Genomic DNA, 18,048 nt, shown 5'->3' on the forward strand with positions numbered 1-18,048 from the left:
GAGTTATGCTCCGTAACTCCAACTCTTAGTTACGGAACGGAGTGTACTGCCGATGTAACTCTCTACACTGAGTAACTTGGCAGAGTGTACTTCTAAAAAAAACTAGGTATACCGTTGTACCAGAGAAGCGAGTAACAGCGAAGGTACACGGGAGTGCATCTAGACGAGAGTTACGCTTGTGGGGAATTGGCTGTCTGGTCGAAAAATAATACTCCAGGTATAACTAATAGCAGATTCAAACCCTCATTACTAAATGCTATACAAATAGGTCCCACGTTGTTGATAATGGAATCCAATCAAGACATTCAACGGATCGTGTCAACTGCGATGAAGACAGAAACACCAGACGAGATAAAAGAACTAAACCAAAAGGTGATGCAGTTTGGAGAGTCACACATACAGGACGTCTGGGAAAGACGACTACCGGCATATCAAATGCAAGCAGATAAGGCAGCTGGGTTGTTGAATTATCGGATCGAAGAAGAACCAAAGGATATAGGCAAGTAAAAGATAACGACGGTCTACAAAACTAAACGTTGTTTTATTTTAATAAGAGTGATAATTATAGATCTCCGAAATGTCAAAAAATGATATATATTTATAGTGTTATCAAGTACATAAACATGTCACTGTGTCCGTCATCGAAAGTTTGTTACCGTGCAACGTTCCACTCATTCCATTTGATTTACTGTAATCTCCTAAATACATGACTAGACGTGCTCTGTTTTACAACGTCAATTTAACTCTGTACCAATCTGATTAAAATCCGATGTAGATGTCGGCTAATCATTCATTGCTATTTTACCTTCGTTATTTTGCTTGAATCATGACCTTCGTAGTACATGTTTGCGATCAGGCTAAAAACGTAAACATGTACTGCGAAGGTCAATTCAAGCAAAATAACGAAGGTAAAATAGCAATGAATGATTAGCCGACATCTACATCGGATTTTAATCAGATTGACTCTGTACATTCCTACACACAGATACACTTCTCAAAGTCATCGAAGAACAAGTACTTGAAAATGGACTTCTGCATAGCTATGGTGGCCATCTTGGTTTTATTTCAGGGGGAGGACTTTATTCAGCGGCTTTAGGAGATTACATTGCAGCAGTTACCAACAAATTTGCAGGTCTGTTGCCTATCATAAATATACTGATGATTGCAACAGAGTGAACCACTGTGTGACGAATCTTCACCATCTTGCTTGATATTGTGTTAGTTATATGTTATTCATACCGAATCTATACATACATATATCATATATATATGTGTGTACTGTGTGTGTGTGTGTGTGTGTGTGTGTGTGTGTGTGTGTATATATATATATATATATATATATATATATATATATATATATATATATATATATATATATATTTTTTTTTTTTTTTTTTTTGATAGTTCTGGAACTCTTTCTTGGTTGTAACTCGGAGTTTCACGCATAGTGCGATCATCAGACAACTAAGTGCGATCATCAGTTGTCTGATGATCGCACTATGCGTGTGTTACGATCCATCCAGAATCAGGAGAGGAGCTCACGAGAGACGAGCTCTCGGGTAGGTGATTCTGGCAAGCCGAAATATCTTCTCAGTTGTGACTAATTCCCGACTTGGACCTGAACGATCCCGTACGAGAGTATGAGAGTGTGAGTGCTAGAGTGTAACGTCTGAACTATCCATACTTATACCGTTCAACTCTACGACACCCAACACGTGAAACTCCGAGTTACAACCAAGAAAGAGTTCCAGAACTATCAAAACTATTGCGCTCTGCCACTGCGGTATAGAGCACTGTCTTAGCAGATTGATACTCACCGAGTTATATATATATATATATATATATATATATATATATATATATATATATATATATATATATATATATATATATATATATATATATATATATATATATATATATAAGGTCGTTTTGTGATGAAAGGTCGTTTTGTCTGATTATGTAATCTAAGGCAGTATAAATTGTCATTATAAAGTATTGTAAATATTCCAATTATGTAAAACTGTTTACTTTTGCATTCATTAATCAGGTGGGTTTGGAGTGAGTGCAGGTGCTGTCAGGATTGAGAATATGCTAATTTCATGGGTGGCTAATCTCATTGGTTACCCAGTAAAGCATGCTGGGAATTTAACATCTGGTGGTTCAACAGCAACATTGTTGGCTGTTGTAGCAGCACGACATAGTAGGGGTGTTAAAGGACGTGACTTTGACAGGTACGTATGTGATCTATATTGGCGAAAACAAAGTGGTATATCGGAACAAGGGTATTACGGTACGCTTGATGCAAGGTTCTTTCTTGGTTGCATTGCTTGAGATTACAGTTAAAGAAAGTATACAAAGTGTGCTTTCCATCTATTGAACCTTTCATTAGCCCTGTAACTGACACTTTGGCCTTCAAAATCAGGGAGTACTTTTAAAATCAATTTATGGACAGCATTCATATGTTCCAAAAAGTTGTAATACACATAATCCAAAACAGGCTATTTATTTATATTTCATATTCCTTGAACATGGCTACATTATTGATAGTAACTAACAACGAGATTTGTAATTCTGGGAGTATACATAGCATAAATAGTGTAACAACGATTTTACTTGTTTTCAGAATGGCTTAACTTCCAATATTTAGAGTCAATGATATTTTAATGCGAATATATTCTATTCACAGACTTGTTGTTTACATGACTGTGATGAGCCATGTATGTCATCAGAAAGTATTGAATACTGCTGGTCTGTTTGAAGCTATTATCAGAAAAGTACCCATTGACGAACATTTCAGGATGAAAGTGGACGAACTGAGAATGTTAATTCAGAAAGACATAAATGTACTCATTGACAATTTCGAGTGGTAGATTTTGCAATCCTTGGTCTACATGTGAAAGGGGGGGGGGTATGTTATGGTGTGTGGTCATGTATGCACGCGCGCGCGCATGTGTGTTGGTGCATCTGTAAAGGTAATAAAACAATTCAGACTATTTGAATGTGAACTCGATCTTAAGAAGGGTATTGTACACATTGGGGGTACATAATTGCCAACTGGTAATGACAATGTAAGACCATGTAAACAGTGTGGTCAGGAAAACAGAGTGAATTACATTGATCATAGAGGTAATATGGAATTCATTGGAAAAGTGCTGGAAAAAGTTATGTCCCACTGGTATCATGTTCTAGGCTTTTGACCATCAGTGGCACTGTTGCTGACGATGGAAGCTTGCAACGACCAGCATGCAAGCTTAGGAAAGGAAGATACCTTAATCCTGGTAAACATAATGACATTGGTCCTCAAAGGTCTCGGGAGGAGAAGACTACATTGTAGACTGGTATGGATAGTAATTAAGTGTTGAACTATAGATTCCCCTGGTCAAGGCAAGGGCATGAGGCAACAATTCTGGTGTCTATCAACAATTGAATAACATGAATAAAGACAATATCAAAAAGTTCCGTCAAGTTTATAATTACTTCATTATCTTGAATCAATAATTAATATCCAATTAAAATACACAGAAAAATACATACAGTAACTTGAAACGCGCTGAAATATAAATAGAATACGGCGGACTGGGACGTTAAACATGCGTAATGCTTGTCTCGTCAAACGTGTGTGGATTGTACCGATTGTGTAGCGCCCCCCAACGGTCATATAAATTATCTGTCTTGTCGCGCGCTCGAATGATTCGAATCTTTGCAACCGTCCATACAAGTACTGGATTTTGAAAATTCAATATGCACGAGCTCGACATTTGCTCAATTTGCTCAATTTCTAAAAAAGGAAGGGTAGGACACTTTGGTGTTCTTTTTCGTCGTAAGATTGAAACCACATCGCCCTCGTTCACGGACGCTTTCTGTTTCGGGCAAACTTACGCGTTTTTGTTTACTCAGTCAAATGATGTTGTTACATTTTCTCTTTCATTCAAAGGTATATTTTGAAGAGACACAGATATGACGAGTAATGTTTAATGAATATTTTTACGTAATTTTATGAAAATAATATAGACCGGAATCGACTGTGTGTTCGAGCCTACCGTAACTCTACGGCATCAAATATTGATTAAACCAAGATATTATCAATTGTGTTTCTGTTTATATCCCTCGCAAAAGACGCACCGTTTCGGAGCTTCAGTTCATATAATATGCTGTTTCGGCAATCTGTTTTACTGTCCCGCAAACGCAATCACTCTGGCCACAACGTACTGAAACATGCGAAATATATACCTCACCACAAGAGGGCAGCAGGTGGTATCGAGCTTCGAGCGAAAATTCACGGGTCACATGTTCGAATTGAAGCGTCCTGGTTGGTTTATTCGATGCCTTGTCCTACCCCTCTGTATTACAAGTTTAAGCAAGGAATGCGTTTGAGCTCGAGCTCGAGCACGGCAAGCAGCGCGTCACGCATCGAAGCGTCAGCTGTCGCGATCGAACTAAGCGTCGATTTTGCATGCACCATGATCATGTTCCATTAAATCATTACAGACAAAATCTATCCATATATTTTCTTTTCCTTTATTCTTTTTTGGAGTCTTCCATATTTATATAAACTTTTTCTGCGATTATTAAAAATGTTTCATTTTTTAAAAGACCGGAAAGTGTACAAATACATACCCAAAATAACAAATATGTGTAGACGTGTATAATGAGTTTATTAAAAATAAACTACAAATAAAGAAGTAAGTATGTAAATGTGACTCATAGCTAACTTGGGCCGTTATTACCTGGATATCATTTTTGGGTTTCACCAGAATTGTTGCCTCATGCCCCTGGTCAAGGGAGGAAATCCGTTAAGCAACAGTTAGCACGCTCAAATGTAAGAGTCATAATATCTTAGGTTGAAAAAGGTTCCGAATGGTCCCTTGGGAAAAGATTTCATCAAAACATCAGCTGTTAAGATGTATTGGCCATCGTATACACAGTTGCGTGTGCACAATGGAATTCTATACAAGCTCTACATGTAGGAGACCACTGATGGTAGGGCCGTAAGATGGCAGTTAATATTACCATGTGTACAGTGTTCATATCTCAGGTACTTAGTGAATTGCGTGATTCAAGATTTGGGGGACATTCTGCGGTTATGTGAACATGGCAAAGGTTAGGTAAGGCTATTATTGCTATGACATGAGTGTTGATGTCTATGCTTATGTGTCGAAGTGTGCTCGTAATAAATCAGCACGGGTACAAAAGCGTGCAGCTTTGGAGTCGTATTATGTTGGTTTTCCCATGGAGAGAATTGCAATGGATGTATTGGGTCCTTTTGTGGAATCCGGGAATGGTAATTGTACGATTGTAGTAGTGGGTGATTATTTTACGAAATGGGTCGAGGCCTATCCTGTCCCAAATGAAGGAACCACGATGGCAGCTAAAGTCCTGGTAGATAATTTCATTAGTTTGGGTCCCCTTGGAGTGCCATAGCAACCAAGGCCGAAACTGTGTTTCAAATTTCTTCAAAGAGACGTGTACTTCAATGGGTACTCACAATACAAAAACAACTGTTACACCACAGCTTCCTCAAAGTGACGGTCAGGGAGAGCAATTTAATCACTCGTTGGTTGCATACATACGGTCACACATGGACCCTCGAGAGAAACAGGGTGACTGAGATGAGAACTCGGGTTTTGCTGCAGCAGCATATATCATAGCACTCCCCATATGGCACCGGGTAAGATGCGTAATGTGTTGATGTTGGGACGAGAAGTGTATTCACCTATTGATACGGTAGTAGCTGCAGAAGTGCTGGAAGAATAGGATAACATACACACTGACATGGGAGTAGACACTTGAATGCAATCTGTATAACGGTTTGTGAGTTATGCAGTAAAGGGTGATTTTTATAACAATATGGCTGCCAATCAGTCAGTGTCAGCAAGTTCGAATACAATGACGCTGACACTCACAGAAAGGTAACATTTAAATTAAGGTAGGAGGTGTCAAATTCGAATTACGTCAACGACGCAACTTTCGGCGCAGACTGAAACGGGCGCTGTTGTCAACATTCGAACGCGAAACAAACCCGTGTCTGGAAGTGAAGTGAAGTGTTATAATTATGTTTTCCGATCGCTGTACGTACTCTTGAATTGAAGATTTAGGGTGAACGGAAGGTAATTTCGTATGAGTTTCAGAAGTCCTTATGAAGAAAATCAGCTTTACTACCATGACTTAAAGAGGAACTGTCTTATAAAATTATACTTGATGAAATGTATGAACAACCACGCTCCCTATATTGCCGGTCAAGCAAAACATTGACGTGCGAAACAGAAAAGTTGGAGTCGGCCATATTAAAAAGATAACACCACGCCCGGTGTCTGACGCTAGAATTACACGAGTTCGCGAACTATTGCACGATTAACCGTAACGTCTGAATACATCCAAGATATTTTACGTGAGATACCCCCAGGTCATAAATGTTTGCTTCTACACAAGTCATCCAAGTTGAGTACCCCCCCCCCCCACCCGTACAAACAAGCAAAAACATTTTCTTTTAATCTTCTCCTTATTAGTTGCTTTGATTTCGACTGCTCGAAATGAAATTGACATGACATGACACTTGGAAACTTAAATTGCATTATTCCAAAACAATGACTTGTATGGTATTCACATGAAATTTACATACTGGCCATAATTCCATATCGCCATTAAATGGAGTACTTTGTTTGGGTTTTGCTTTGTTACTATGGTAACCAGATTTGCTATACAGATTGATTCTATGTCGTTTTGGAAGTATATCGCTCGATAGGTCAGCAGTGTCACCAGAGCTAGAAGGCGATTGATGGGGTCAAAGTAGCCCTAGGTCAATCATTTGATTGTTTGTGCGCGTTTTCTCAAACCATTGATGTCCCATCGGTGCTAAAACCATGTTTGTCATTACAATTAAAACAACAATGATAATTATTAGAAACCGTACGACCGATCGTGGAGAAAAAAAGTGAAAAAGCTACTTCTCGTATTTAAAAATGGGGTTTCAACCGTGTGACCAGTTGCGGACAATAGACAATGAAAAAATACTTCATCTTCACTGGGCCATGACCGTGCGACTGGTTGTGGAGAATAGACAGTGAAAAAAACAATACTTGAGTCGGAACTTCTAAACTACATCGAGGCCATAAAAAGGCTGCTTACACAGTCTGCTAACTATTGCATGATTAACCGTAACGTCTGAATACATCCAAGACTTTCTACCTGAGATACCCCCAGGTCATAAATGTCTTCTTCTACACAAGTCATCCAGTTTGAGTAGCCCTCCCCCACTCAAACAAGCAAAAACATTTTCTTTTAATTTTCTACTTAGTTGCTTTGATTTCGACTGCTCGAAATGAAACTGACATGACACTTGGAAACTTTAATTGCATTATTCCAAAACAATGACTTGTATGGTATTCACATGAAATTTACATACTGACCATAATTCCATATCGCCATTAAAATGAAGTACTTCGTTTGGGTTTTTTGCTTTGTTACTATGGTAACCAGATTTGCTATACAGATTGATTCTATGTCGTTTTGGAAGCATATCGCTCGATAGGTCAGCAGTGTCACCAGAACTAGACGGCAATTGATGGGGTCAAAGCACTAGGTCAATCATTTGATTGTTTGTGTGCGTTTTCTCAAACCATTGATGTCTCATCGATGCTAAAAACCATATTTGTCATTACAAGAAAAACAACAATGGTAATTATTAGAAACCGTACGACCGATCGTGGAGAAAAAAAAGTGAAAAAGCTATTTCTCGTATGACCAATTGTTGACAATCGACAGTGAAAACAAAAATACTTCTTCTTCACTGGGCCATGACCGTGCGACCGGTCGTTGACAGCAATGGAACCCCCGGCCATTACACATCCCTGTATCAGTATAGTAACGTCCTGCCAATTTAAAATTACTGAATTTATAGTTTGTTTTTCAGTAGATGTATTCGACCAAATATAGATTATTTTTCAGCTGTCTCGCCAACTATAGTATGTCACTAGTCACACTAACTCTATTGAGTGTTTACATATCATACATAAAGCCTACAGTTCAAATTGCAACAAATCATACAAGTTGTATAAAAACTATCTACATTTCTACATTGTCTCCCCATGAAAGAAGTACCCATGGTAAAATTAATAAGATTTCAATGAGGGGTTCTACCCAAAATCAATAAATACATCTAGTAGTGTAGCTTTTGGGCCTCACAGTGTGTGCAATGCCACTTTATCATGTGACTAGGTACGTATACTGCATGCCGGGTTCAGTGGATCAACAGGTACTGATGTGGTTATTTCCTATTTCATAGTGACCACACTCAACAATACAACACTAGCAATTTCCTTACATGAAATCAACATTTAACTGTTTCAACAATGTGAGAATGAGATATATGGTGCAAGATCAATATATATTTCAAATCAATGTAGGATGAAAAATTAAATTCTTTTACTTTTGGGGTGTTTTTTTTAGTTGTCTAGTTCTCATCCTACAGAAACGATTTTACTTTTTAATGGGTCTGTTTGTACCCCTAAACATGCAATTATTTCTTTTTTAAAAATATCCCCTAAATTGAGAAATGGAAGAATTTTCACTATAGCACAGCACTAAAATGGAGTGTCAACAAAAGATCTATTTTTCCTCACTACATACAGGCTTTGTATTCATAGTACGTGTATTACTACATACTGATTTGAAATTGGATGGACATTTTTAATTTTGGCCAATTAAGTTGGGGGGGGGGGGGACTAAATGTTTTTAGCTTTTTATCCTACATTGAACTATTGACACCCCTAATGTGTTGATTTATCATACATAATTATGTACTGACAGAACTTTCCCTTGGCACCCATGTGTTCCAGTATTATGAAATTTCATGTGAATTGTGTCCAAAAATGTTGAAATTTGGAAGGGGGAGGGGGTCATAATTATGAATATTATGGCCACTTTGGCTTTGGGAGAAATACCTAAACTCTACACATGAATAGTTCAGTTGATTTATCATACATATGAACTGACAGAAATATACCTTGGTGCTTGTGTGTTCCAATATTATACAATGTCAAGTGATTTTTGTTCAAAATGTTGAAATTTTGATGGGGTGGGGGGTTAACATCTTTTACTGGCATTTTAAAGTTAGCATACACACAATGATTTTTGTTGTATAATTATGAAGAGGCATTGGTACATTATACACATGTGCAAAGTTAAACAAGCTCATTTTAATTTTTGTCAAAATTCAACAATATTTCATTAAAAAATTCTGTCAAAAATGTCTAAATTTAGATGGGGTGTGGGGTTACAATTTCAATTCTAGAATTTAAACGGATGTGGTGACCCACTATTATTTTGTCATTGATAAATAGCTGGAATAATACATTGTACACATACAGCATATAAAAATAATCTATCACAGACTTTTATCCTTTTTTGCAGTTTTCTTACATTTTTCTTTAAAAATCGTAAAGCAGCTGGGGATAAAATAACATAGCATTTTATGAAATAATGAAAAGAAATTACAAACACATATGTCTGGACATAATACACATTGCACTAAAATATGTAAGTTAATTAAGTGCTCCAGGGATAATCTTTAATGGTCAAAAATTGTGATGTAGTTAATTGTTGTATATCTACTTATTTTGACCCAAAACAATATGTGTAGATACAAGAAACGGTCATTATCTTGAAAACAAAGGTGGTGACATAGTATTTTCTTTGCATTTTTTACATATTCAGATATCACTGCTTAGGTATGCAAAGTATAAGAAAAATCTATCGACTTTTTGAATTTGACACCTCCCCCCTTAAGGAAGCACACACTTGAACGAAATTTCTTAGGCTTATGGTTCTGGTAATGTTGTACAAATTGTTGATTTTTGAACCAAATATGGCTGTCATTCAGTAAAATATAATGACAGCGAAATTAATACAATTGTGTACATTCCTTGTTTTTCATTACCTCTGCCCATCGCATTTAAGTACCACAGAGTCTGAAAGAATAATTTGATTTTCATAATTGAACCTGAAGATCAAAGGTCAAGGTCATGAAGGAAAACATTCACCTAACGATATGTGATAGAATTTGAATGGAATCTCTATATACTGCTACCATTCAGTTATGGAATTATGGTGTTAATCATGATAAATGTAAAAAGGGTACCAACAGTGATAGTTTTCACTGCCCAGGACTAAAACTAGTTATTTGTACATTAGCCCAGGAATTATCATACACGGAGACCAAGTTTGACAAATGTGACCATTCACGTTCTGCTGCACTGGTATCATTTCATTTGACGTCCCTTCATGGTTAAATCCCTACAGGTCATAGATGTGCCATAGATGCCTCTCTCCAGTGACTATGTGTGTACGATATTCTTATATATTGCCTAGTGTATAGTTGTCATTCTAAACTTTCAAGACATGTTCATAAATACACAAATGATATCATTTTACTTTGTATAGGCTGGACTGCTACTATTTATGATTGTTGGGACACTTGGTACGACTGATGTTGGCTCTATTGATCCTATAGGCTATAGACCAGATTGCTGATGTGGCGGAAGAATACAAACTATGGTTTCATGTGGATGCAGCGTATGGTGGATTTTTTGTCTTGGTGGATGAATACAAACCTTATTTCAAGGGAGTGAATAGAGCAGACTCAATCATCATCGACCCACATAAAAGTAACCTGTTTTTAAACAATTAGACTTACTTGTAACATATATCGCGTCTGTTCTATTAGGGGATACAATACTCATTCCACGTTTTAGAATTAAATATCCTACAAACATCAGACACAGAAAAAACTCTTGGTTTCATTGATATACATTTATGGATCCCACAAACATACCCAAGTACTAGTGTGATGTAATGATATTAGAGAGGGTAGATTTTTCTGCTGTTGTTTCAAGCCCTATTTAGAGGAATTCGAAAACGTACCTATCTTTGTTTTTAGTCAAGGCAACAATAAATCCAGCTTTTGGAGAATCTTTTTTAAATTGCTAGTAAAATTCCAGACAATGCCTCTTTCGAGACATACTTGCATCTCGATCACAGCATCTATCAGATCACAGCATCTATCACTTGCATACCCTGTGTGGGCAGAGATGACTTTACCATTCGGACATCTTTCTCACCTCATCAATGAGTTTTATGACATTTGATAACGGTTTCTCGTAACAATATTTTAACTCCCTTTCAAACTCAGATAGTACACTTTCATACTCCATTTTGTTGCTGTGTCTAAATGAATATGAACTCTTTCAATCGTAAATAATCAATCGTATTTGCAATAACTTTGTAGGTTTATTTTTACCACTGGGAACTGGTATGGTGATAGTGAAAAGAGGATATATACTACGGAATGCCAATACTGATCATGAAGACGCACCATACCTACAAGATCACGAACAAAACACGGAAGAAGAGTCCCCAAAGAATCTCTCATTTGAGTTAATCAAACATTTTAGGTAAGTTTGTTTAAAGCTGCACTAACTGCAACTGGGACGTTTTATCCAAAAATGTTTTGTTAGCTACAGTACCTTACCCTTAATATCGTGCACCATGTGAATTGGGGTAAATGTATTGATGTAGCTGTATACATGATAAGTTAAATCAAGACACACTAAAAATCAGCGTCCTCAACGGCAATCACGATTCCAACCTGTTTCTGTACTGCTTCTGGTTAATATTGACCACTTATTTACATGTACAATGTCAAGTTATTGGTATAGTAACAATTTTTAGTGGATATATTGTGTTGTTCTGGTCGGGAAATTATAATTCAGTTACTACTATGGTGACAGATTCCAAACCAAGTTTTCATTCAAGATTTAAACTTACTTCTACACTACCTACATATAATGTTGACCACTAATTAACAGATACAATGTCTGTATATAAGTAAATGACCAATTTAGTAACTATATCTTCTGCCATGAATTTGAGTGAGTGAGTGAGTGAGTGAGTGAGCGAGCGAGTGAGTGAATGAGTGAGTGAGTGAGTGAGTGAGTGAGTGAGTGAGTGAGTGAGCGAGCGAGTGAGTGAATTATTGCATGCATGCGCGCGCGCGCGCGCGTGTGTGTGTGTGTGTGTGTGTGTGTGTGTGTGTGTGCGCAAATGTGAGTATTATTCATCAAAACAACCAACACCATGTAGCATAGTGAATGCTTTAGACAGAGAGAGGCCTGAGGAGAGAGAGGTTCTGAACACAGGGAGTCTAGAACCGTAGAGAATGGTATGTGGGGTGCTCTCGTTCGTCGAAAATGTACACTTTGGTATTCATCAATATATTATGTCCGTTGCCTTCTTGGTCTTTCTCCTGTTTAAGAATGAACATGTAAAATGAGTGAAATGACTGAAGTCCTAAATCAAAACATTAACAGCTAGATTCGTTCACCCACTGAAAAATATTTACATGTCATAATTATATGATTGACAGCAAATTGTCCAATGTGTCTATAAATTACTACTACTACTACTACTACTACTACTACTACTACTACTACTATACTACTACTACTACTACTACTACTACTACTACTACTACTATACTACTACTACTACTACTACTACTACTACTACTACTCCTACTACTACTACTACTACTACTACTACTACTACTACTACTACTACTACTACTACTACTACTCATATTTGCTGAAAGGTGAAACTAAACTGTAGTTATGATGGTCAAATGGCTGGCTTGAACAGGCTGCAGCTCAGGTTCGAGCCTCGCCACTGTCGTCTGTTACTGAATAGTTTAAGTCCGTGAGCAAGGTTTGAACCAGCAGATTGTGCCTCCAGTCAGTCCAGGGGTATAATTGGGAACCTGGTAGGGTAGAAGTTGCAATGTGAATGATTTAATCCAATGCGCTCACAGGCTGCAATATGGATTGCATGCTCCCCAGGCAGTATAAAGGACCGCTGTGCCACTATAGACCCGTACTAGGGGTAATAAATGTAAAGTGCTTTGAGCAAAGTGTGAACTGATATTATTAACATTATTATCATTATCAGAACAGGAATCATTTACTTCATTGAAATAATAGTAGTACAATTCTTTATCCTGTCTGCCGTAGCGTCTTTTTAAGGACTGGAAATATTTGAACACACGTGCTTAAAAACTCGTTAGAATAACTTTATCTATATCTGTGTTACACTGTGTATTACACCTCTGCAAATACGTTCACTGAAATTAAAGTACTCGCTTGCAATTTATATTCAGTCAGGTAAAGATTTGAAGAAATACAGATCCCTTCGGCGTTTACGACATGTTGAATCCAAATGGATGTTGGAGTTTCTTGTTAAAGTATTTGTTCAAATAGTATTATAAATTGTTGTCTACACTTCAACCAAAATATTGAAATTCTCTCGTTTACTTTCAAGATACATTTCTGACTTTATGTAAATGTAATAAAAAGATCCGACTCAAAATCTTAACATAAATAGTAAAATATACTGAGGCCATAAAGTGAAAAATGGTGGGAGATGGGGGTACACCAACTTACATGATTCAATATTTATTTTAAATTTCTTGTTACGTGACGAAAGATATCGTTTGCTTTTCTTTCACATAGAGGTATGCGAATGTGGCTTCCATTACAACTCCATGGAGTTAAGACGTTCAGGAAATGTCTTGAAGAAAAGATACAATTAACCAGATATCTGTATACAAAACTTACAGGTCTGTCATATACTTCACTTTACTTATCTGATATGAATATATATTGTCGCTTGAACCTGCACAACAGGAAATATTTATATAATTCCTTTGTTACCGCCCCAAATCCCGATTGTAAACAGAAGAAGAAGAAGAAGAAGAAGAAGAAGAAGAAGAAGAAGAAGAAGAAGAAGAAGAAGAAGAAGAAGAAGAAGAAGAAGAAGAAGAAGAAGAAGAAGAAGAAGAAGAAGAAGAAGAAGAAGAAGAAGAAGAAGAAGCATTATGTGAAGTAAAGTGTGCAGAGAATTTGAAATTTATAATCAATGTCAGAAGTCTAATGTTTACAATGTCTATGTAAAACATTCTGTATTCTACATGTGCAATATGATACATTTTACTAGTGTTTTCATATACGATACTAATATACCACTATGATTTTATCTCCCTATAGAACTACCAGGCATAGTTGTTGGTAGATATCCACAGCTTACAGTCATTACTTTTCACTATGAGACTGGTAATGAGGAAGAAAATGAAATAATTAATAAAAAGTTGTCCGAGAAGATTAGAGAAGATGGTTCCGTATTTTTATCATCAACCACGTTACTTGGAAAGTTTCGCCTAAGAGTTTGTGTGCTTCATTATCGTTGTAACCAAGATATCATTGATCTATTTCTAACAGTACTCAAAGAGAAACTAAAAGATCTAAATTGTCACTAACACAGCACGACACGTCTGGGGAGGGGAGAAGGAAGGGGAGATTGAAAGATAGAAAGAGTGGCAGACAGACAGACAGACAGACAGACAGACAGACAGACAGACAGACAGACAGACAGACAGACAGACGATTGTCGTAGAATCCTTACGAACAATGGTGCGTCAGTTCATTTCAAGCCACGAAATTCTCACCGGGAGCTGTTTTTTTTTTTACCCGAAAGACATTATCATAGAAGGACAATAAGTATGGTGTACGTAGTCTATCAGATACCACGTGGGTTATACGGTGTTTTATACATTGGAGAATCGATCGGATCGAACCACAAAATCACAAAATGTAATCTTATTGCAGTAGATCTATCTGCACATCTAATACATCCAACATATCAACGAATGGGGACATCAAATGTCAACGCCAAGGTCACCGATATACTAGATTAACTGAAATAAACACGGCAACCAGGAGGCTGCTGCATTATCAATACTTACCCAATAATTTGAACAGAGAGTATTGCCCAAGATTGATCATAATAAATGGCGCCATCTATCATAGAGTGAACTTGTGTTGAATTTATTATCAGGATATACGTTGATCCTTTAAGAGTTATTGTTCTTTTGGACATAAACCAATTAGTCGATCCTGAGTCTGTAACGAAGTCAGTCTTTGTGGAGCCCCAGCGGAGCTAATAATGGTCAACACCACAAAGATTGTTATTCAATGTTTATGCTGTGTAAAAAATTTGTCTGCATGTGGTCAAAGTACACGTGGTTGTAAAATTGTGAGTGAGATATGTCTGCCGTGGTATCCTGTATGAGAGCAGAACAAAGTTGATTGTGAATTAATCTAACATCATTGCCTTTATCATGGCGTCAGTTAATCAAACATGTATTAGACACGGTATGTATTAGACACGGTATATATTTGGAAATAACATCCTGGAAATGAAAATCAAACTGTTGTTCGAGACTCATTTACTTTAAACAATATGTTCCTTCCAAGTTATATGGAATGAATGGATGAATGGATGGATGAATGGATGGATGGATGGATGATGACGACGATGATGATGGCAACAAAGAAGACGACTTGATGTAAATGACAGGGATAAAGTCTATGAAGAGCATCAAATCCTTTTTGACAAATATATATAATAAAACCTAACTAATCATGCTATAGGCGTGTTGGAAATTCACCGCACATTGAAAACATTGAAAGTAACTTTGAACCCCCCCCCCCCCCATATCTCTATCTCTATTATGTGCTCAATACATAAGTCACAGTCGTTTGTAATAAAAGTACATTTAATTAAATTACTCGTGTCAATCTCATTTATAGTATGTCGATGTCCCTTCTGTATTTCGTTTGTGAGTTACCGTAATGTATTCCTTTGTTGTTGTGTTCATAAATATTCATTTCTATTTCTAATCACCTGGCTCCATCTGTTAACATCTCCTCATCCAATTACTTCCTATTTTTCTATCACATGACTTTTCCTATATAAGTAAGCGCGACAGGTTAGTATAACAGAATTGCAGACGTGGCCAATACACTAGTATCTTTCTGTGTATACTTTCAGACATATGTACATACATGTAATTGGAGAATACAGATACGTTTGTGCCAGAATTACCAGTCCAGAAACCAGAAACAACCGTGACACATATATATGTAGAGCGGTACCGGTATAGCTTATAAATAACACAGTATCAAGCAAGATACATGAGCCGTTATAGTGTTTCACGCTGTTGCGATCATCAGTCGTCTGATGATCGCATATAGCACAGACAATTAATTGTCTGTGCATTTATACAGAGTTGCATTCTTCTTTCGCCAAGTAGAGTGCTCAATCTGCATGGAGAGCATTTCATATATATACAAGTCATTGAGAATGACATAGACCCCGCTATGATTGGGTTTTAAGGAACTGGCAGTTTAATGTTGTCATTTTCTTGATATCACTACTCTGATCATGCAACAACACTTGTGAACCTAAATCAAACAGACTTAGATATGTTGTGTCTGCTCGTTGGACATGGAACATGCCTACTCATGTTGTGTCTCCTTGTTGGACATGGGACATGCCTACTCTTCAAGATGATGTGATGGAATAAACCATTTAAACCATTCAACAATAAAGGATGGGTCGGGTATGGTGGGGGGACCTGTTCAAGCATGTCTGAGTTATGGCTTTGGACATGAAAACTGTGCCAACAAAATTGCTGCCAGGCAGCCATATCGGATTGTATCACGACGAAAATGGATATGCACATGTATGTCATAGAACACTGTCCTAATAGCAACTTTGAATGGGATCTGTTCAGGCATGCCATATTGGATCGTATCATGACGAAAATGGATATGCACATGTATGTCATAGAATACTGTCCTAATACCAACTTTGAATGAGATCTGTTCAAGCATGTCTGAGTTATGGCTTTGGACATGGAAAATTCGCAAACAAAACGGCTGCTAGGCGGCCATATTGGCTCGTATCACAACAACAATGAATATGCACATGTATGTCATAGCACACTGTCCTAATACCAACTTTGAATGTAGTTTCTGTCCTAGGTTTAATCTAACACTGCCTTTTACACAAAGTAGGAGTACAGAAAACTAGGGTGTCTGCTTTCACCAATCAGTGCGTGTTTATTCAACATCTTAAAATTACAATTTATCCATCAGGTATCAACCATTCAGATCAATGTTTAACCATTGACCTTGAATTTCTGTCTTATTGACCTTGAATCTTAAGACAAAAGATAACTGTAGTTTTGACAAGTGAATGAATCTTATCGGATCATCAAACCAAGAAGAGAAAGTATTATTGTATGTTTTAGGATTACATGATTTAGAGGTCAAATACGTATCTATAACAGAAAGTGTATGTAACAAATCACGCATATTTTGTACTTTAATAAATGCTACTTTTGTATTCATGCATGTCAATTACATGAACATTGTTAAATACATTGTATGTAAGGTTAGAAGTTCAAAATAAATAAATACAAACCTGCCACTCAGTCTACTATTCATGGCAGTTAATTATTCATTATTAATCACGAATATTCAAATTAGCATTCTTTATACCTTGCATAAAGTATACGATGAGGTTGGATAATAGCTGTATGTGTGAACAAAGTATGTTAGTCACTTGTTTATAGTGAACAAAGTAGTCTGCAGAGAGGGAGAATATTATAGTAAATGGTAATGTACACGAGAGGGATAAAGAACTACATGCACAAAACAACAAGCCAAAGACGTGCCCTATATCAAAGACAGAAAAATAAGTGGTTGGATTGTGGGAATGACGTAAATAATTTATTCATTTAATTGGGTTGTCATGATCAAGGCGGAAAATAATCTCCACCTCCTTCAGCTGCTCAGTTGGTTGTTTCAAGAGATCTTGCAAATACCTGATCCCTAATTTGCATATCATTGATCAGATCACCATGTCATGGACAATTCTTAATATAAACACCCTGAAGAACATTCCGACCAAATTTCAGGCCAATCTGCTCAGTAGTTTTTGAATTAAACATTTTTGACCAAAAAGACACATTTTCATAACTAATTTGCATATCACTAATGGGACCACCATGTCATGAACAATTCTTAATAGAATGTTCCGACCAAATTTCAGACTGATCTGCCAAGTGGTTTTGGAGTTTTAAGTTTTTTGACCAAA

At 36.9% G+C, this 18,048-nt stretch overlaps 1 protein-coding gene across 1 annotated transcript; it reads left to right on the forward strand.

The window, feature by feature from the left end:
- Positions 1 to 327: 327 nt before the first annotated feature.
- On the forward strand, positions 328 to 14,362 carry LOC144449808 (tryptophan decarboxylase-like). The gene is given in 9 exon segments (XM_078140382.1): positions 328 to 499; positions 986 to 1,132; positions 2,051 to 2,234; positions 2,690 to 2,846; positions 10,441 to 10,506; positions 10,508 to 10,664; positions 11,285 to 11,450; positions 13,560 to 13,666; positions 14,094 to 14,362. Coding segments are annotated over 9 exon segments (1,425 nt in total).
- Positions 14,363 to 18,048: the final 3,686 nt, after the last annotated feature.

Source organism: Glandiceps talaboti, chromosome 18 (genome assembly GCF_964340395.1).
Source record: "Glandiceps talaboti chromosome 18, keGlaTala1.1, whole genome shotgun sequence".
NCBI classification, from domain to species: Eukaryota; Metazoa; Hemichordata; class Enteropneusta; family Spengelidae; genus Glandiceps; species Glandiceps talaboti.